The sequence below is a fragment of the Xyrauchen texanus genome, chromosome 3 (assembly GCF_025860055.1).
Source record: "Xyrauchen texanus isolate HMW12.3.18 chromosome 3, RBS_HiC_50CHRs, whole genome shotgun sequence".
Taxonomy (NCBI): domain Eukaryota; kingdom Metazoa; phylum Chordata; class Actinopteri; order Cypriniformes; family Catostomidae; genus Xyrauchen; species Xyrauchen texanus.
This window is the reverse complement of record NC_068278.1, coordinates 7,088,913-7,111,812: the sequence shown is the minus strand read 5'-3', so window position 1 is coordinate 7,111,812 and position 22,900 is coordinate 7,088,913. Positions and strand designations below refer to the sequence as shown.

The following is a 22,900-nucleotide window of genomic DNA, read 5'->3' as shown; positions in this document are numbered from 1 at the left end:
TCACTGTTTTATTCTATTACATTAATACTTCTAAAGCTACTAAAGTTATTTGGCCAAAAGAAGTGAGTGGATTTCTCATTTCCTTGTTAATGTTGTTTGATTAATAGCCTGTATATGACATAGCCTACTAGACAGTGCTCAATTCACATACATGTACACTTCAAGTCAGACATTTTGATGCAAATACGCTTTTTGTTTAAATTCACTTTAGACATAAACGACTGCGTTTACATTAAATCCTCATCAAGACGGGCATTTGCAGAATTATAAAGTGTATTTGACCATTTAGGCACGTAACTGCAATAAAGCTCAAACATTAGCTGTCAATCAAACTGTCAATCAAACAACACGCAGCAGTATTTAGCCTGTTCTAGATGTAAAAGACAGGCTAAATACAGAAAACTACTCAATAGTTTGATCGAGGACATCTCTCTATTTTCCGATAAACATCTAGATAATTTTATTGCCCTATTGACAACATTGCATTAATCTCTCACAGCAGCCCAATAATCTCAGTGATAGATAGTTAAATTACAGGCTACGTTATAGACACAGAATCTAGTTAGCAGAAATATGAAACCGAATCTTGACCGAATCGAATCCAAACCAGCTGGACAACCTGGGGTTGGAGACTCCACTCTCCCCTGAGCATGACCTGTCGCGATAGCGCATCTGCCGAGCTGTCGAGGTTGCCCAGGATGTGAGTGGCTCGTAACGTTTTGAGTCGATGCTGACTCCAGAGGTGGAGGCGGCGGCGGGCGAGTTGCGACATGAGACGTGAGCGCAAGACACCTTGGCAGCTAATGTACACTACCGTTGCCATGGTGTCTGTCTGGACCAACACATGCTTGCCCTGGATCAACGGCTGAAGCCTCCACAGGGTGAGCAATACTGCCAGCAAGTCGAGGCAGTTGAAATGCCAATGCAGTCACGGGCCTGTCCAGGAGCCCGCAGCTGCATGCATTTGCACACGGTATGATGAAGTAGGGGCTTTAGAACACCTTCTTCAACTCGGCTGGAGGGACAGGCTCTACCGCGACATTCCAGTGTGGGTCGTGATCTCCACATGCAGGGCAGCTATGTACGGTTCTATGGGCTGCCATAGACCCCCATTGGGGAGGAATAATAATAATAATATTAATGGATACAATAGGTGCCACAGCAACTTTGGTGCTTGGCCCCTAAATACTGAGTAAATATTTATCATGAATTCAATTGAATTCATTCATTTTCACAACAATATCACACATAGTAATGTCATTCTGAGGTTTGGCAAACTCACAAAACCAACAAATTTACTAACTTTCTTCAGAGCCTCATTTAATTTTTTTAAAATCTTTCTATATGTATCAAGGGACTCTGTGCTCCAACATTGCGATTTGCGAGTGCCTTGTCTCTTGCAACATATACAATCCATTGCGAGCAAATTGAAAGTTCGTTAGACAGTTGTATCCGGAGGTCGAAGATAGTGAAAAAGCACAATCCCTAACAAACCCCTAATCCCGAGAATACAATTTATATGCAAAACTCATGTGATATCAAATGATTCTTGAATGATACCTGAAATTAAAAGGATAGGTGTACTATTATAGATCAATGTCAACACAACACTTCATATTTATGTGAGCTTATTTACAATAAGTGTATTTTTATTGTGTACAGTCTTTTTATTTTGTGTATTCTGTATATTGTATATTATTAGGTGTATATTGTATATTGTGTTATGTGTAAATCAGATGTTATTGTAATTGTCATACTGCTATGTTGCTTGGAACCACACCCAAGACTTTCACCCACTGTTGCACTTTTATATATGGTTGAGTGGCAATAAAGGGATATGATTTGATTTGATTTGATATTACTTTTTGTCAGCAATTGGATGTAGGATTTTCACTAGGTGGACAATAAAACAGGTGAAAAATTCCTATAGACTTACATTGAAATAGGAACCCAAGCCATATTTATGAACTTGAATATCATAGAGACTTGGTGTCAGTAAGCTACCACCTAGCAACCACTAAAAACACCCTAGTAACTATCAAGAAAAACTCTAGCAACAACCCAGAAAACGCTTGCAAACGTAATGGTAGCCAGCTGGTACATGATAGCTGTGCAGCGTGTAAACCTCACTTTCCTGGCCTTAAGAGACACACTAGCAACAGGGCCGTAACATCACAGACGGCCTTAGCTTTTATAGCCTCCTTGCTAGCATGTCCGACTCCCATGCCGGGGTTTGCCGGTTTGAATCCCACTCAGTGTGTCAAGTAGGACTGGTGACAGAAACACACAGCAATGTAGTAAATACCTCTCAGAACACTTCAGCAATTGCATAGTAATGCCCCTGGCAACCACACTCTAGCATTATGCATTTTGTAAAAGACAAATACATTTTTAAAACGATTTTAATGCACAGTTTGTCGTACGCACAGCCAAACACCACTCATTCTGTTTATGTGTGTGACTGTGTGTGTGTGTTTGTATGTTTGTTTGGAAGTGATTTGATTACCTTTTGCTCATGGTTCGAATTACGTGGGAGCCAGTGGGAGCTGAGCTCCCATAGAGAGAGGATGAGCTCCCATGAAAGCAGTAAAATCATACACCTGTGGGGGTCTCTAAAAATCATCAGCACCATTATTTTAAATTACAAATAAAGCATTTTTTCCTTCAATATATTCCTTCAATGTTTATGTTAACCCTTTTGCACGTATGATCGATCAACACCGGTGTGATTAGAACGGTCAGTGCATCACGTGATCAACTGCTAAATTCAACGTGCTTTCGCGCTTTGGCTGGCGCTGAGCCAGAGACAGACGCGCTCAGTGCTGCTGTCATGTATCACAACCATAGACAGATCAACTGTTCTGTGTTTTCAACCACATAATGTTTATTTTAGGTTTCAGACATTTAAATACACATAAGTACTAGCAAAAAATATTTTGAGTTTGTAAAATACACACTGATGTCTAGGGAAGCGGCAATAATAATCCTTTCCATTAACGTTACGTTACAATAAGACACGTTTTCATATCAGATACACATTGTGTAAGTAGCTTTACATTTTACTCTATTCTTCTCCCAGTTCACCGGCCACTTACTTTCATGTATTGCGTGAGAAGTTGAGGAATTGACGTGTTGTAAAATAACATTGCGCCGCCCATCGCACATACAGCTCAACTAACTTAACGCGATCGTTATAAAGGCGTTTAAACAACAAAACACATCCACTTGCACATATTTGACAATCGGAATAACAGTGTTTCATGTTATAGCTAATACATTTGTGAATATTTTGTATAAAAAGGAAAAATGACATAAAAGCAGATCATCATTCATTCAGCGCTGTGTTGTGGTTGCGCTGTGTAACGTGACAAGCAATGATGCGTCACCATGGAAACATTAAAGTGACAGGTTCTAAATAATGGTCACCTAGAATAACTCACGCTGGGGGATCAGTTAGAATATTTTAGAAATAGTGTAAAGTTCAGAACCAGCAACCATGCCACCAAAAATAAAAAGACTGCTACCAACATCAGGTACAACTTTGGCAAAATTCGGGTTTATTTCAAAAAAACAAAAAACATCATCAGAGGACAGTCTACTCGTTTCTCTACTCCTGTATTAATAAACATTGAAATCAAAAGAATCAAGGGCAGTGTCAAGCAATTATTTATCACACACACCACGCCTGCTTATAGGCTACTTTTTTTTTTTAAGAGACCCCCACAAAGATGAAATCATAATTCGAACCCTGCTTTTGCTACAGTGCTCTCCTTTAGGCACTACACTCAGCATTCCCTCTCCTTTTTTAACCTCTTTCTGTTAGTGTGTGTATATGTATAAGGCTTGAATCTCCATTCAGAGGTTCTTGCTCACTAATGAATGTTTAAAGTTGTCCCTGCAGCTCTGAGGTAATTACTGAACAGACTTTTGCTGAGACAAATGGTCTGGGGGATCCAACGCAATACAGAGATAGAGAGATGAAGTGGGTGGTAGAGATGAAGTGGGTGGTAGAGATGAAATGAAGACAGAAAGAATGAAAGGGGGAGGGAGAGAAAAGGAGAGACCATGTGATTTCTCATATAGGTGAATCTGTCAACTTGGAGTTTCTTACGTAATGCATATGTGCACGCATTGGAAAAGAGTGCTGTGTGAAGCATTGCGATGCATTTGTGTTTACATATCCAATTAAATCCAGCTCATATCTTTAGGTTAAAGTAGTTCATTTGGAATGGAATTTACAATGATTATGCCCAATAAAAAGGCAGTTGGAACATCATTTGTAAGCTACACCACTCTAACTTGATTGGCTAAAGGGATAGTTCACCCAAATTAAAATGATCTCATCATTTACTCACCCTCATGCTATCCCAGATGTGTAAGACTTAGTTTTATAGAAAACAAAGTTTTATAGAAACATACCTTAGCTCTATAGGTCCATACAATGCAAGTGAATGGTGGCCAGAACTCTCAAGGTCCAAAAAGCACATTAAGGCAGCATAAAAGTAATCCATATGACTCCAGTGGTTAAATCCATATCTTCAGAAGCGATATAATAGGTGTGGGTGAGAAACAGATCATATTTAGGTCCTTTTTTACTCTCCACTTTCACATTATTTTGGTTTTGGCCTTTGTGCATATTGCCACCTACTGAACAGGAAGGAGAATTTATAGAAAAATACTTCAAAATTAGGACTATTAAATGTAGTAAAAACAATAACAATTTTATAAAACGTTTCAAATAATTTTGTACCCAAGACCCAATAATAAATAAATTACAAATATTTTGACTTTTCAAACATCACTATCTGGGCAAAACAAAAAAAAACTGATGTCCATTAAGCCATTTCTTTTTATCGCAACAATATTTGTATTTTGTCTTTTCAAAAAATATTTGTGAAGACTTATTCTGCTATGAGACGCAAATACCTAAATAATTGTCACCTCACTTTTTTTTCAATAATTTTTTTTTAACTGTGTCTGTATGGTCTTTTTACAACACTATGCAATTTTCATTACCGCAACTGATGCTGAAATTAAGACAATGGATTTAATTATACATTTTAACAACTACTCTGTATGATGAAGCAATATTCTTTGCTCACTTGTATTGATTGGGTGCCCCGGTTATAAGTGTTTTTGTTTTAGTCAATACACTTAATTATTACCGAACATTTGTATGATTGTTTCAGTAATGAGAAACTATGCTGTGTTGAAGATGAATGATTGTTTCTAGTATAGGTCCATACATCTTAGTATAGTCGCCCACTCCAAAAGCACTATTGCGCACTCTTCCGTTGATCAGGGTTCCCTTTGACAGAGTTGGCATGGACCTCGTCGGGCCATTAGAACAGTCAGCACACAGGCATTACTTTGTGTTGGTTCTGGTGGACTATGCAATGCGATACCCGGAGGAAGTGACTCTTCGCAACATCTCAGCATGAAGAGTTGCGGAGGCACTGTTCAGAATAATCTCCCAAGTGGGGATTCTGAAAGAAATCCTCACTGACCAGGGCACTACATTTATGCCTTGTACACTTACGCGAGCTTTATGAATTATTAGGTATTAAATCGAGCATGTATCATCCACAAATGGACGGCATGGTCGAACTATTTAATAGGACCTTAAAAAATATGATTCGTAAGTTCATGCACGAAGGTGCTTGGATTTGGGATAGGTGGCTCGAACCCCTGTTATTTGCAGTACAAGAGGTCCCGCAAGCCTCCACGGGGTTTCCCCCATTTTAATTATTATATGGCTGTAAGCTCCCTGGTGTATTAGATGTCATGAAGGAAATTACTTGTAATACTGTCCACATCGAGCTCTAAATTACTCGCAAAGTGGCAAAGGGCCTTTGAGGTCACACAGCGAGTTGGGGAAGTCGATTATGAGGTAGTATGTACAGATAGGGGTGGGGCTTTTTACCACCTCAAACTACTAAAACAATGGAGAGAGGTGGTCCCCGTATCCTTGGTGATGGTAATTCTGGAGAGGTAGTAGCTTGGCCCTGAGGTGAGTCTAGGTTGCCAGATTGCAAAAACATTTCTCTGACATGTTCTCGCCTCTCTCCAGCTGCACTAATCTCATAAAACACCACATCGAGACAACCCCCAGGGTAGTGGTACGTAGTTGTCCCTGCTCCTTATCTGAACACAAAAAAAGTAGTATGAGAAGATTTAAAGGCCATGCTCGATATGGGCGTAATAGAATAATCCTACGGTGAGAGCGTCCCCTAAGAGCGATGGCTCTGTCCGGTTCTGTGTGGATTATTGAAAGGTCAATGCGGTGTCTAGATTTGACGTGTATCCTATGTCTCATATTGACGAACTGCTCAATTGGTGGGCTCAGCTAGCTTTATTTGACACTGGATTTGATAAAGGGATATTGGTAGATACACCGATGTCCCGTGAAAAATGGCCTTCTCCACACCATTTGGATTACACCAATTTGTGACCCTTCCGTTCAGTTTGTCTGGGTCCCTGCTATGTTTCAGCGACTTATGGACAGAATCTTCAGACCGCACAGTGCTTATTTGGATGTAATAAGCAGTGTGCATTATTTGCAGTAATGATTGGCAGAGGCATATGCAGCATCTGGGGGTGGTTCTGACAGCAAACCCAAAGAATTGTGCAGTTGGACGGGTGGAGATACGGTATCTGGGGTTCCACTTTGGTCACTGGAAGGTGTGACCTCAAATTGATAAAACCGTAGCGCTCACGACCTGCCCTAGACCCAAGACCAAAAAGGAGGTGAGAAGGTTTCTGGTGCTGGCCGGCTACTATCGAAGGTTTGTGCCTAATTTTTCTGAAGTCACCGTTGACTGATCTCTCTAAAAAGGAAGCCCCAGACCAACAAGCCAACAAGCCTTCACTCAATTAAAAGCTGCACTTTGTGGCGGGCCGCTTCTGCATTCCCCTGATTTCTCTCTCCATTTTGATTTACAAACGGATGCATCGGACAGGGGGTTGGGTCCTGTTCTGTCCCAAGTGGTGGAGGGAAGGAGCGCCCGGTGCTGTACATTAGTCAAAAGCTCTATGAGAGAGACTAAGTACAGCAATATAGAGAAGGAGTGTTTGTCCATCAAGTGGGCAGTCCTCGCTCTCTGCTACTATTTGTTGAGACGAGCATTCCCCTTATTTTTGGACCACACCCTGCTCCAATGGCTCCACCGCATGAAGGATGCCAAAGCTCGGATCACTCGTTGGTATCTGGCACTCCAGCACAGATGGCTTTCACTGATTTCCTCTCCAAAAAGGGGAGGGAGTGGGCTGTCCGGACAGTTTCCCCGGCCTGAGTCAGGTGGAGGGGGTATGTGTAGGTGACTGCGTGGTTGAGCGACCATCTGGGGAGAGAAAAAGCGGTAAGGACATCCACCTGATATGAATTGTGACTAATAGCATCTCTATGTTCACAGTGAGAGTCAGTGGAGATAAAAAGATGGCCAGTTCACAGAGAGAGGAGAGAGACCATTGTGTCTGTTCCCTGGTGGAGAATCTTGTGTTGCCTGAAGTTGAAAAGCGGACTGTTTATTTGAAAGACGCTGAAAAGTGCACTGTTTATTTGAGTGATGCTGAGTGATGCTTGTGTTTTGAGTGAACCTGTACAATGATTGCTGGTAATTTGTGAATAACATGGACTCTTGTGAACTGTGGAAAATGGTTCCCGCTTCCTCCTTTATCTGCCCAATCTGAATCTTTGTTATAATGCCAAAGACATTCTTGGTTAAGAGTACACAACTATTTCTGAGAAAATACTTACAGCTTAGTTTTTTTAAATTGAAGCAGGAATTACGCAATAAAGTACAGCCTGCATTGTAGTAAGCACAAAATGAAGACTCATTTTAAAACCAATATTTCCTGGACTCAACGCATTGGAGCACTGGTCAAAAAGTTTAACCACTGGGCCATTCAACTGACACAGTCCAAAAGTGCCAAAGAGACATTCCAAGCTGAGAGTAGGTTTTAAATAAAAAGAATAATATATCAAACAAATTTTGAAATGTATCTCTGCCAGTTTCAGAAGACTTAGAATAAGGAAGCAATGATACATTAAAAGTTTTGTTCAGATTGAATAAGCATTTTGACCAATATTTGGCGCTCTCTCCAAACTGCATAATTTTCATATGTACGGTTCATAGGGCCACCATAGACGTCCAGCCATAATAATAATAATAATAATACTAAAGGATACAATAGGGGCTAATCCCTTTGGGACTTATCCCCTATCAACATACCTGTTTAAAAGTAGATTAACTTGCATTTCTTATGACAGAGTATCTAGAATTATGGACAGGTTATCCAGGGCTTGTTTAACAATTGTGTTCTTACTCCAGCAATTTTGGTACTACAGTACAAATGGCATCCATGTTTGGTAACTGATCAGAATAGTTATATTTTTGAATCAATGTCTCAGAAGTTATTGCAAAAGCTCATTCGTGTACATTTTTGAAGCCAAGTACAAAAGCAATTTGCGGAACAAAACGAACTTTACCATGCTAATGCACAAATGGACAAAACCCTTCCTAAGATATGGTGACACAGTGGTGTGCACAGAAGGAGGGCAACAGGGGCACCTGCTTTGTTCACAAATGCCCTAAAGGTGGCCCTCTGGTCATGAAGAAAAGGGGGGAAATTATAATTATAAAAATAAAATGATTTAATAAAACAAATTTAGATCTCTCAATAATATCACAATAACAGCAATGATGTGTCAGTGTGAGATTTCCTAGTAAATTATGGAAGTATTAAAGAAAATGAGGCGAATGTGCCTTTAACAGCATGCGCTACTGCAGATTGGGGCTAATTCCAATACGAAAGTGATCATGTTTATGCCCTGCTCTCTCCGAAGTACAGAGCCACTGAAGTAGGCTTACTCAGAATGATGCCAAAAACATTGTTGATGAGAGAAGTCAACAGAGAATGGCCAGACTGGTTCGAGCTGACAGAAAGACTACGGTAACTCAGATAACCACTCTGTACAATTGTAGTGAGCAGATGAAAAAAAACCTCAGTGTCCTTTTTTATCCTTCCGCCTCTGCTATGGTCTGCGCACGCCACTGTAGTTACACATGGTTATGTGACACACAGAGTGATGATTCAAATAATAATTACGTTTTGGAAGGCAGAGTTCACATTGCATAATTCGTTTTTGCCCTGTGCTTTCTTAAAAGTGTAAGGATTTTTATAAATCCAGTGATCAAATGCTGAGTGAGACTGCTCCGTTTTCAGTGTAATTATAGCCACCTGGCAAGTATCAGATCTGTGTGTGCAATTTCACATCCCTCCCCCTCCCATCCCCCTCTCTTCTAAAAACACTCAACGATTTACCAAATAGTAGGCTGATTTAAAATAAATAAATTAGGGATATCAATAAATGATGTACAACGTACCACCGTTGCCTGATTAATTTGTAATCACTTAATATTTGAAATGTCTTGTGATAAGAGAAGTCTTAGAGATGACTAATTACCATCTCTATGTTCACAGTGAGAGTGGAGATAAAAAAATACGACCAGTTCAGAGAGAGGAGAGAGACCATTGTGTCTGTTCCCTGGTGGAGAATCTTGTGTTGCGTGAAGTTGAAAAGTGAACCGTTTATTTGAGATACGCTGAAAAGTGCACTGTTTATTTGACTGATGCTGAAAAGCCGTCTTCTGTTTTGAGTGAAGCTGTACAGTGATTGCTGGTTATTTGTGAATAAAACAGACTCTCGTGAACTGTGGAAACTGGTTCCCGCTTCCTCCTTTATCTGCCCAATCTGAATCTTTGTTACAATGCCAAAGAGACATTCTTGGTTAAGAGTACACAACTATTTCTGAAAAAATATTTAAAGCTTATTTTTTTTTAACTGAAGCTGGAATGACACAATAAATTACAGTCTGCATTGTACAGTAGTAAGCACAAAATGAAGATTCAGAGATCAACAGAAGTAAACATTTTAAAACCACACTTTCCTGGACTCAACATATTGGAGCACTGGTCAAAAGGTTTAACTACTGGGCCATTCAACTGACACAGTCCAAAAGTGCCAAAGAGACATTCCAAGCTGAGAGCAGCAGGTTTTGAATAAAAAAAAATAATATTATAAAATGTAAGTTTAGAAATGTATCTCTGTCAGTTTCAGAAGACTTAGAATAAGGAAGCAATGATACATTAAAAGTTTTGTTCAGATTGAATAAGCATTTTGACCAATATTTGGCGCTCTCTCCAAACTGCTTAAGTACCCTCAGGACATGATGTCGAAGACCCCTTCTAATTTTCATTCAAAGCGTTTTAAACATCCATTACTTTTACAGAAAATTCAAAATAGCAGAGAAGTTATATGTCTGATCTTGGAAAATGTATATAGTTGAAATCCTCATGACCCAAGGAATCCAGTGACACTAAATTCTAATTTTAGGACAAATGGTTTAAAAGTTATGAGCAAAAATAGACAATTTCAACATTTCTTGACCCATAGGCAACACTGTCACCAAACTTTGCATGTTGCCTCGGATCATGGTCCTGGTAAAGCATACCAAATTTAGTTTTGATTGGACAAAGCATTGCGGAGATACAACCTTAAATCAATTTTCAAAAAGTCGAACTTGTTAACTTTGTGCTGGCATAATTTCTGAATGGTAGCACATATTAAAATTATTTCTGGTCAGTTCTGTGCTGCTCGGTCTGGAGATTATTTTGAGCCATCTTTAGGAAAAATCAGACAAAGTTTGAAGGACTTGAAAAGTTTAAACTGTAAACGTCATTATCCAAGATGACGGTCACTGTAATGGGCAGAGTTTAAATGTGAATCATCAGCAGGAAAGTAATCAGACAAAAAATAATTGGGTCTCTAGGACAAACTGATCAAAAGATACACGCAAAAGAATGTGCATTTTTGAAATGGTGGTGGCACTATAGAGTATGAACTAGATACCCCAAATTTAGTATAGGGGCTATTCATGCCCACCCCTATCAGTGCGCCAAATTTCATCATTTTCATACGTACGGTTAATAGGGCTGCCATAGACTCCCTGCCAGAATAATAATAATAATAATAATACTAAAGGATACAATAGGGGCTAACCCCTTTGGGACTTGTGTGACACAATTGTGTGCACAGAAATAGGGCAGCAGGGCACCCGTTTTGTTCACAAATGTCCTAAAGGTGGCTTTCTGGTCATGCAGAAAAAGGGGGAAAATTGTAATAATGTACATAAAATGATTAAATAAAACAAATTTAGATCTCTCAATAATATCACAATAACAGCAATAATGTGTCAGTGTGAGATTTCCTGCTAAATTATGGAAGTATTAAAGAAAATTAGGCGGAGGTGCCTTTAAATAAAAAGAATAGCATTTAAGAATGCACAACACGTCGAACATAAAAATAAGTGTGTGAAATAAGTGCTCAGTGAGTGGATATATATGTATATATATGGCACTTCAAGGTATTTACAAAACTATCATGGGCATTACCAGAGACCATGTCTAAAAAACATTGTACTTTGTACTTTTTATGAGAAAGATAACAGAATAGGTTATTATATGATAACAGAATAGGTTATTATATGGTAACAGTATAGGTTAAAATTAGGATATGTATACAATACAATATAATAAATAAATAAAAGAATAATGCACGAAAATGCTTAAAACCTGTTAAAGCAAATAAATAAGTATTTATACGTAAGTACTACTCAGTAAAAAAAAAAACATCAGTGCCCTTTTTTATCCTTCAGCCTCTGCTATGGTCTGCGCACGCCACTGTAGTTACACATGGTTATGTGACACACAGAGTGATGATTAAAATAATAATTACATTTTGGAAGGCAGAGTTCACATTGCATAATTCGTTTTTGCCCTGTGCTTTCTTAAAAGTGTAAGGATTTTTATAAATCCAGTGATCAAATGCTGAGTGAGACTGCTCCGTTTTCAGTGTAATTATAGCCACCTGGCAAGTATCAGATCTGTGTGTGCAATTTCACATCCCTCCCCCTCCCATCCCCCTCTCTTCTAAAAACACTCAACGATTTACCAAATGTATATCAGCAGTAGGCTGATTTAAAAATAAACATTTAGGGAAATCAATCATGTACAATTTACAACCATCGCCTGATTAATCACTTAATCCACACAAAAGAAACTGTAATCTGATTACAATAATTTTAAATGTAATTGTACAGTAGTAAGCACAAAATGAAGTTTCAGACTTAATTTTTGTAATTTAAGTACATATTCCAGATTCCTACAGATTCCTTTAATAGCCAGCACTGAAAACATGATGCATGAATTGTGACGTGTTCTGCTAATATTCATGCATCGTTTTCAGCATAACCTTCCACACTTTGTGCAATATTAATGTATAAGGGAATGGCGTTAAAGACAGGTCATTATCATAGGCCTTATTTCCCAAATGAGTATCCTATTGTGCATTGCCAGGCTGGGCAGGATAATTCAATGTTCTCTTGGAATGCTGTGTGTTTTCAAGGATAGTGAATGAGGCCAATGCCAGGTTATAAATTAACTTATAATATTCTGAAATGCAGTGAGTTTTAGCCCCAATAAAATATGGATGTAGACTTACACCCTCAGCAAACATTCCCTCTAAACCGTCTTGATGTCCCATACACGTTCTGCACAAGGAAACTTGAAATACATGACTGGTGGTATGAAATGGTAAAGCATGTTACTTAGATTTTTACCAGTACTGAATAGCCGCATTTCCACTATCGAGTCCACTAATGAGGTGAGTTAGTGCATGTCAAGGCCAGTTGCATTCCCTGTGTCACTTCCGGAGCTTTCTCGGGGCCAATGGCCTTTGGCCCGCCAATTACCCTTGGAGGATTGAAGCAGGGTTGATGTCAAAGGCGGCGTTTTGCCAGGTTACAGGTACAGGTTCGGGAAATATAAAGAAATTTGCGGGTACAGTACAAAATTCGTTAAATTCGTTAAAACACACAATGGACATACCGTCGGTGTGTTGTCAATGCTAACTTATCTTGATAGCTAGCTAAAGTTTACAAACGATATAAACTCAATATTCTACATAGATTACATTATACCTTATCTATGAAATGGGTAGGGTGTGTGACGTTGGCACCAGTGTATTGAGGGCGGGTTTTAGGGCAATGCTGCGAGACTATTAGCCTGATGGTGGGAATGCAGATCGATTTTGGTCCTGAAGGTCTGAGGCTATTGGCCCCAGCTGGCCAGTTGATAGCCCAGGCTCGCACTGGCCCGAAAGTGGAAAAGCGGCTAATGATTACCATATTCATGTACCATGGTATTTCCATGATACTCCAAGATACTTAAGATAATACCACCGACATATCAAGGACATGTCCAAAAACGTGATATATCATATTTATCTCTAAATCAATAAAACAGCACTACCCCAAAAGTCATCCCCAATATTCACATACCATGGTATTCATTTATTTACATGGTACTTCAATATCATGGTATAATGTGCTATTTTTCTGTGCAGTGATAACATCTCTCTCTCTCTCTCTCTCTCTCTCTCTCTCTCTCTCTCTCTCTCTCTCTCTCTCTCTCTCTGTGTGTGTGTGTGGTTTGCGTGTTTCCATGAACTCTCCATCTCCCCTCTTGTTTTTCGAGGGAGTGCGAGCGGGCAGCTTGCTAACACAATTTCACTAATATACAGCATTTCCGTCTTCGCTGTAATGGTTGGTCTATATGCGTTCTGTCTGGCGTCGCGTTTTTTAAAGACCTGCGTGTTGAGGTAAAACCAGTTCAACTGTCCGATGTTTTTTAATTACAAGCACATTTAAAGCGCGCGCGTGTCTCTCCTCCTCCTCTCGTGCGCTCGGTGCTGTCAGTCTGAACGCTCGTCGGTGTTCAGCGCTCGGGCAGGATGTTTGTGTCCGTGTGGTACGCTAAGAAAATGGGCCGGCGTTTCATCAACAACGTCCGGAAAGCTAAAAAACAACGCCACTGCATCATGGTAGGAATTGACACGTTTTTCTGGTTTTGCTGGCTGTTCATCCCTAGTCAAAATCCTTAAAGAAACGGAATGATTCCTTTTGGAATGTCTATAATGTGGAACACATCCTAATGGGGATCATTATTAAGATCATACTGAAGTTCTACAGAACTGTCTTCCTTATCTGATTCCTATTGGATATTTTGTCATCTTTATCTTGTATTGTATTGGAATGATGTCTTGCTACTGGACTGGATTGTCTTTAAATTCCTATTGGTGTCATACAGGGGCATTTTATTCCATATGGAATATGAATGGTCCTGTTGGAAACAAGGTGTTCTAAAAGATTTAGTGTTTATTTCACACTGTGCTGGAATCCTTTAAGACAATTATCATTAGGATCCTTAAGAACTGGTTCCAAATGATGATTAAAATTCCAATAGGATGCCTTTTAGTATAAATAGAATATCTAATATAAAAATATATGATATGCATATATAATGTGAATAAAAGGCTACCTAATATTAATATAGAAGAGTGCCACTGTGCCTACAGATTGGTCTTCATAACAGACAGACAGTGCTCAAAGGCGCTTAGTGCGTCAGAAGTTGCAAAATGTGGAAAGTTAAAATTAGGGTGACTGTTCGTGTGAAATGGTGCTTCAGATTAATGGCCCAGCACCTTAAATAATAGATGAGGTGATTAATGAAACTGGGATGATTAAATAAAATATATTAATGGGGCACCTGGTAGCACTTTTGTGGATGTAGTATCACATTTTGGATTGGGAAATAGTTTAAGATTACTTTTATTATCAATTCATCATTACTATTAAACTAAATGAAACTGTATTAAACTATTAAACATGAACATTATCATGTTTAACAGATCAGTAGTTCATTTAATTTCTAAAATATTTAAATCAAAGCTTCATGACATTTCAAAGTATGAATGCATATTAAACTTGTCACATGCATTATGTGTTTCTGCAGTTTTTATTTTCATTTCATTCGTTCTGTTTTAAATGGCTCTGCAGAGTGACAAATACATTTTTAAAAGTACAAATATCTTAATCTCTAATATGAGGTTATAAAATCTGCATGCATAATAATTACGGTATAAAACAATTAATTAGCAGAATGTTTTTTTACATTTTTTATGTGAAATACTAATATAATAAAAAAGTTGTAAATCATCACATTTATACTGATTAATTTAAGATTTATGCATATTAACTTCAGATCTGTTAATTATTATTTAATATAATAATGTTTGTTAATGTTATTATTAATGAAAGTTACTATAAAATCTTTATTACTTCTAATGATTGGGAAAAAGCAATTCCAGGCAGAAATGTCCAAGTTCATATTTTTTACAGAGGAGAGAAAGAGACTGCCTTATTAAAGAAAAACTTATAGTACTCTCTCAGTGAAGAAAAAAGAGAGAAAATTATAATAATATCTGCCAAGAACAGATCTCTTGTGTTCCTGCCCTGGAGTGTGTGAGTGGGTGTGTGGATGTGTTTTCTCTGCTCATTGGTTGGTATCATAAATTGTGGGTGTCATTTCTGTCTGATTGTTTTTGAGAAACGTTCATTTATCTACAAGAAACACACAGTCAGAGAGAGAGCGAGAGAGAGAATTTACTGCCACAGTTAGTGTCAACATGAAAGATGGCAACATAAAGATTTTGTAGAAAGGGCCATGTCATAAAAAAAAATAAAAAAAATATTTCCTTTCAAAATAAACAAATTCATGGTTCTGTTAATAACATACTGCAGCTTTCAAAAATCACAATTTCTCCTAGTCTGAAAAGACTAAGCTTAAAATAGCTTCTGAACTTCCTCACATTTCTGACATCAGAACAGGCTTCATTATTTTCACACTGAAATATCATGAAATGTAACTGGCTCTCAAACACATATTTAGATACACATACTACATACAATAGTCATATCATACTTTGTTTATGTGTATATGCATATAAAATACTGATAATTCACCATTGTTGACAGTTCATTGTTGCCTAGAAAATCAACGTGATATAGTGTATTTGTATGAATATAGTGCTAATTTCTCTTGTAATACACAAAGAAATAAATATCCTGTGATTGTGAACTTAAATAACTTAGGGCTTAGTAGCTACTACTTATTTGTAATTAAGTCAATACTTAATTTGGCAGCACCTGTTATTTTATATATATATATATATAATATTTATAATATATATATATTTATATATGTATTAATTTTATTATCTTGTACATTTTGTGTTTTAAAACTTGGCATACCAGTGACACCGGGCGACACACACAGGAAGTGCACCTGTTTAGATTGTTGTTCTGTTTAAGAGCCGATAAGACATCAAGTTTTAACATAACATTCTCTCGTAACGTAAATGGTTGTAAATGTCAACATTATCATACTGTATATGTTTAAAAGTTTGAAGCCTGTCACGCAAAACACGATCTCCAACCGTTGCTCCTGGTCGGAGGCTTCCGTAAATATTTAGATTACACTTAAGGTTACGTTCCCCCTAATTTAAATGGTGCAACCCTAAAATATTTCCAGCCTGGTCTCATGAAATTTACGTGAACATGACACAATTTTTGCCATTCAAAATGCGCTTGCTGTATAACACGTTTGGCTGCAGGTTTCTAGTGAAATGTCCAGCTGGGGGTGCCAAAAGCAATTCAAATGGTGTCGTATTCAGAAGCGGTTTTAAGGTGAATTTTAGATTTCCTTTTTAAAACATTCCTCACTAAACTAAAACTTTTGCATGAGCCTAACCAATAGTGTTTTAAAATATAAATGAGACGTTTACCTTATCAGCGCCTAAACCAAACCATTAGTGTTTTAAAATGCTGAAGTGAAATTTGGTTTTTGAAGCAAGCACATCATTTCGTATTGCTTCTATAAACCTGGACTTAACTGGTGCAACGGCCCCAGAGGAACTAATACATTTCAGTTTGGATTGTTTTGTGAACTTGTCAAAATGTAATGCATGCTTTGCAAGGAGGCTTTTATTGAAGGATGATGCAGTGCTAACTATATTGTCACTGACAGCAAACCCACAGCTCATTTCACATGCAAAGAGGCCATTTCACAGACGACTTAAAGGTACAGCAGGAATAAAGGGTCCAGGAAAGAGTGGGGGAAAAAAGCATGATATGACGTCTTTAATGTCTTATTGTATGCCTGTTTGTACTGTATGTTTGTGTGTATGTGAACTGTACAGACAAAAAAGGTTTACAGATTTTAGGTTTCATCTTGAAGAAAAGATTCAGAAAGATCCAATGAATGCCTAAAATACAAATATTATCTCTCTTCTTGACATTCTGGACCGAGCATTGATGGGCTCTTGAATGATTTTTGTTATTACTGTTATTACTGTTAAGCAGTAGTTGTTATGAAAAAATGCATTGGCTTTATGGCTATATAGAGGGCTGTTTTGATTGTTTGAATGTGCTGCCGGTTTCAGGTGCTTGTGTGGGATGTGGGTGGGGATTTCATTCTTTATTCTCCCACACTCACTCACTCACACACACACGCATGCACATACACATGCACAGAGCTCATGAGTGGGAGTTTATATAAGTAGCTTTTATGCAAATGAGTGTTTTTATGTGTTTGTGCCTAGTTTGCCCTCCCCCCCTTGCCAGTCTTAACCTTCAAATCAAGCGTGTCATTCAGGGAAACCAAAACAGCAAATAATCATGTACAACACTAATAATGACATGCTCTGTGTAGCACCCTTGAAGCAAATACAATGCCTACAAATGTATGTGTGCTGTATAAGGTGTGTGCATCTGTGCAATTTGTGTATGGGTGTCCTGTTTTCTTTTTCGATTAGTCAATATAAAAGAGCTGGCTTTTAGACTGATTATAGTTTAATTAATTTTGTGCATCTCATTTTTTGGATTAGTTGCTCTCTCACTTTGGATTAATTTGTTGAATTAATGCTTATTAAATGTGAATTTTATTGTTAACTACCATCAAGCTCAAATCTGTCGCCACCCATGCTTGTCTGCTCTGAAAAACCACTGAACTGACAAAAACATTCAAAACGTTGGAGCAAAAATCCACAGAGATCGACAACTAACCCTCTAAAATCCAACAAAACAGAAGAATTGAGATGTATAAAAAATATTTATAGTAAATATTTTTCGTTAATGGTCTCTATGCCTTTGGAACAATCAGATTTTTTGCTCAAATCTTTTCAGTTGTTTTAAGAACATAAAATATCTTATTTTTACACAGTATGATTTTTGGAAATGTGTTTGCAAGTAATTTTATCATGTTTTGGGATGCAGCATGTATTAAGCATGTTTTAATGACAAAAGTCATATTGTGTCTCTTAAACTACAAATTGTCATATCAACCAGCATCCAGTAGTTACTCAGATTTAAATGTCATGAGCCTTATGTATACATAACTTAGTAACAGCTCTTGGTTCATTTAGAGTCCATTATAAAAGGACTTGCAGTTCATTAAGTTTTTCATCCACTAAAGAACTGGCAGATAAGAGTCATTTGTTTGGGAGGTTGCACTGCACGTTTTGCAGTGTTGATTCAAAAGAATCGACTCTTAAGAGTCATTTGTTCGGGAATTGGACTACACTGGTTGGCTGTATGTTTTGCATTGAAGATTAAAAAAACCCTCTTGTAAGAGTAATTTGTTTGGGAATCAGACTACACTGGTCACACTGTAGATAAAATAAAAATAAATAAATAAATAAATCGACCAAGAGTTATTTATTCAGGAATCAGACTACACTGGTCACAAGATGTGTTTCGTGCTTTAGATTAAAAATAAAAAAATTATAAGAGTCATTCGTTCAGGAATCGAACAACACCGGTTGCACTGTAGAGTCAAAAGAATTGAGTCTTTAAGAGTAATTTGTCCAGGAATCGGACTACACTGGTTGTGCTGTGTGGTTTGTGCTGTAGATTCAAAAGAACTGTCTCATAGGAGTAATTTGTTCTGGAATCAGACTACACTGGTTGCACTGTGTGGTTTGCGATGTAGATTAAAAAGAACTGACTTGTAAGAGTAATTTGTTCGGGGTTCAGACTACACCAGTCACACTGTAGATAAAAAAAAAAGAAATCGACTCTTTAGAGTCATCCCAATAATTTATGTGTTCTGATTCAATAATGGCACGTAATTGCATCCCGCCATGTTTGATGTCATTGAAGCCAAAACAGCATTGGTTTTCTCATTGAAAATACAGAATGGAGAATGAGATTTCAGAGCTGAAGTGGAGAGCAAAACTTTGATGGAATAATGACTTCAGTTTAGTTCTGTTCCTCATGCAAAACTATCGTATGGCTTCAGAAGTACCACACAAGTGGCACAGTTTGTCTCCACCATATTCAAGGACTCTTATTTTGAAGTTTTCTCCTGCACTACGTTTCCCAGAATCCACCGCCTTAATCACTTCTTTGTTATCCCCACCTATATGCCATTCCATCATTTTCCCTGTGTATATATAACTTCTAGTTTTGTTCATTATTTGTCAGTCCTTGAAGTGTAATGTTTGAAGTGTTATGTTGTGCTAAGTTTAGTTTATTAGTGAGTTCTACTCTAGTGTTTGTTTTACTCCAGCATTTGTTCCACTCCTGTGATTGTAATTAAAAGTTTGAAAGATTCTAATTCGTGCGTCTCCCCTCTTCCTCTTCCACTCCTTGGACACCAAAAGTTACAACAAGTCATATTGACTATATTTATTGTGCTTTTATAGTGCTTTTTTGTTCATTTTAGAACTTGACAACAGAACAAATTACAGCATACAGGTTTTAAATGATATTGGGGTTAGTAAATAATGACAGAGTTTTCACTTTTGTGTCAACTATTCCCATGCTTTCACTCTTTCATTTTCCCTTATTCTTTGCACATCCTCTCCTTTAACTGGTTCTCTCTCTATTCATTTCACTAATATATATACTCCACCTCCCTCCAACCTTCAAATCCCTCAGAGGGTTCTTGCAAATGCCTGCTGAATAAAGGCTGATGGTCAGCAATTTTTTATAGTGTGTGTGGTCGGCAATTTTGTGACCTGCATTTTTATGTGTATATTCAGATATCAGCCGAGGCTAAACCTGAGTGATGTCGAAAATATTTAATGCGCTTTCACACTTAATCTTTGATTCTGTTTAACATCAGTTTTCAGTTCATTTGTTTGGTGTGAAAGCAGTTTATCTAAATGTATTTGTCAGTCCGTGACCTGTGCTCAACCATTCCAAAGGACAGACCTAAATAAAGTTTTTTGACTGCAAAACTGCACATCACAAGCACTCACATTCATATACATTATTTTGTCTCTGGCAAACATAAATGCCCACACTGATATGTGTTGAATAGCACCCTGACATTGATGTACCACCTACCCCTCTCTCATTCTATCTCTGTCTATGTTATGTAATAACTGGGTAACTCTTCGGTTAATCCACACTCAGCATTCTTCCCTGCTGTGCTCGTTTGTATAATACCACCTTCCCTCGCTAACTAGAGTAGCTCAATACACTTCTCTAGACTGTGAGGTTAAATCATTATATTTGTACGTAATGAGCAAGTTGGTTTAGATGCCTTACCAGCTTAATCAAAACGTAACAATGATTATATATGCTGTCATATCAGAATGATCAGATTTAGATGATGAGTGCACATGAATGCCACCACAATGACCTAAATGCCAATGGGAAAATGTATTTTCAAATGTTTATGATAGATGGCAGTAATGATTTTTAGTGAACAGGGTCAACACTACAGTATATAATTAGACAGTGTGGGTATAATATAATTACAAAGTAATTAGTTACTATTTTGTACAAAAAGTAGTGTAAAATATTACATTTAAATTGTCAGATTGTAGTTACTGAATTTCAGTTAATTTAATTACTTTTACTCAGTTCACACATTTCTAAAATAATATATATAATACATTTAAATGTTATTATATTTAAAATATTATTGCAAGGGGGGTTAAAGGGAAAGGAGGCAAGAACTGGCTTAACCATATAAATTATGTTTAATGATAAACTTATCCAAAAACACACAAACATAACCACACACAGGGCAGCTGCCCGTAATTCTCTCTCTCTCTCTCTCTCTCTCTCTCTCTCTCTCTCAAACTGTCGTAACCCGGCTTACTGGCCCCTGGCAGTGGCTCCATCGTGCCAGGTGGGCGGGGAATCCAGTCCCCACTCGCCCTGGGTACGACGGCCGATCCTCTTGTCCTGTTGGTCGGGCTACTCCGTCCCACGGCAGATGGTAGCGGCTCTCTCCTGGGTGGACGGCAGTGTCGAGGACACTGCGACGGGCATCCCTCCTCCTTCCCAGGTTTCGGCGCCAATGTAAGGGGGGGTTAAAGGGAAAGGAGGAGGCAAGAACCGGCTTAACAATATAAATAATGTTAAATGATAAACTTAACCAAAAACACACAAATATAATCACACACAGGGCAGCTGCCCATAATTCTCTCTCTCTCTCTAACTGTCGTTACCAGCCGCCTTTATCCAGGGGATAATCCTATCCTTGGGGACTGGGCCTGTGACGTTCCAGCCCGGCCCCACCCTCCTCTGCTCTACAATTATTTATGTAGAATACATGATAAGTGGAAAAGAAAAAACCTTTCTGTGAGAAGTGTTTTTAGAAAGCAGCTTAAATGTAATTAGTAATGTGACTGCTTTTGTAGAGGAAGTAACCAGTAAAGTCAATGTGATACTTTTGTACGTTTGGACACAGGAGGAGTTGGGAAACAACAAAGCAGTTCAAGTAAGACTTTATTTTCAGTCTCCTTTTCACACTGCACACTCTTGGTCACTCAAACAAAAAACACTCTCTGAACATAAATTATCAAATAAGCTCTTAATAACATAAAGTCTTCAAACACTCTTAGAACACATGTCATTTCGCACTCTTGTGTCGCTCTCTCTCCTCTCTAGCATCTCTTGGCTGCTTTTTGTGGTCTCTCCCCACTATCACTGTAACAAGAAACAGCTGTTCTAAATTATACCAACCAGCTTGACGAGCCATACCACTTCCTCTCCCCCACAAACAGACACACGACCACCCCCACATACCCCCACCAGCCAACTCAGGCCAGGGCAACATCCGGCCTGCCAACTTCCCCCCATTTCTGGAGAGAAAGTCAGCCACAGATATCTGCGCCCCCTGTCTTTGGATCACCTCAAATTTTAAAGGCTGAAGTGCCACGTACCAACAGGTGATCCACACATTGGTATCGGGCTGGTGACATCAGAGTAACTAGGCACAAACCTTCAGTAATAGCCAGCCAGCCCCAGAAACGGTCTCAGTTCCTTTTTGGTCAAGGGCGTTGGGCAGGCCACGATCACTGCGGATTTGTTAATACGGGGATGCACCTGCCCATAGCCCAAGTGGAACCCCAGATACCAAACTTCCACCCAACCAATTGCACACTTCTTCAGGTTGGCCCCATCGCAGCGACCTCAGGACGGCTCTCAGGTGTTGCATGTGCAGCATATGGCGTATGTGGCCGGATAATTTTTTCCATGAGATTCTGGAATGTGGCAGGGGCCCCAAACAAACCGAATTGTTTTAAAACCGAATGGTGTGGAAAAAGCAGCTTTTTCTCAGGAGATTAGAGTTAAGGGGACCTGCCAATAACCCTTTGTTAAATCCAGTGTTGAATAAAATTGAGCCACAGCCAACCAATCGAGCAATTCGTCAATCTGGGGCATTGGGTACACGTCAAATTTAGACAACGCGTTCCCTGTCCACACAGAATCGGACCGTCCTGCCTCTCTTAGGTTCCAGAACCACTGGGCTGGCCCAGTCGCTGTGTAACTCTTCTATTACGCCCTTCTCAAGCATTGCCTCTAATTCTTGCTGAACTACCTTTTTTGTGTTCAGGAAGGCTATGGGGTGGCTAAGAACCACCACCCTGGGGTGGTCTCGATGTGGTGCTCTAGAGGTGAGAACACTTCTGTGAATTCCA

General features: G+C 38.6%; 1 protein-coding gene across 4 annotated transcripts in view; it reads left to right on the top strand.

The window, feature by feature from the left end:
* LOC127625194 (disks large homolog 4-like) overlaps window positions 1-22,900 on the top strand; it is a 191,179-nt gene that overhangs the window by 109,342 nt on the left and 58,937 nt on the right. Inside the window, exon 1 of one of the 4 annotated variants that reach the window (XM_052100346.1) lies at window positions 13,614-13,942. The exons of the other annotated variants lie outside the window; for them this stretch is intronic. Within the exon in view, the coding sequence (XP_051956306.1) occupies window positions 13,853-13,942 (90 nt within the window). The 5' untranslated portion in view covers window positions 13,614-13,852. Of the gene's footprint in view, window positions 1-13,613; window positions 13,943-22,900 lie in introns of those variants that run through there. 4 annotated transcript variants of the gene reach the window in all.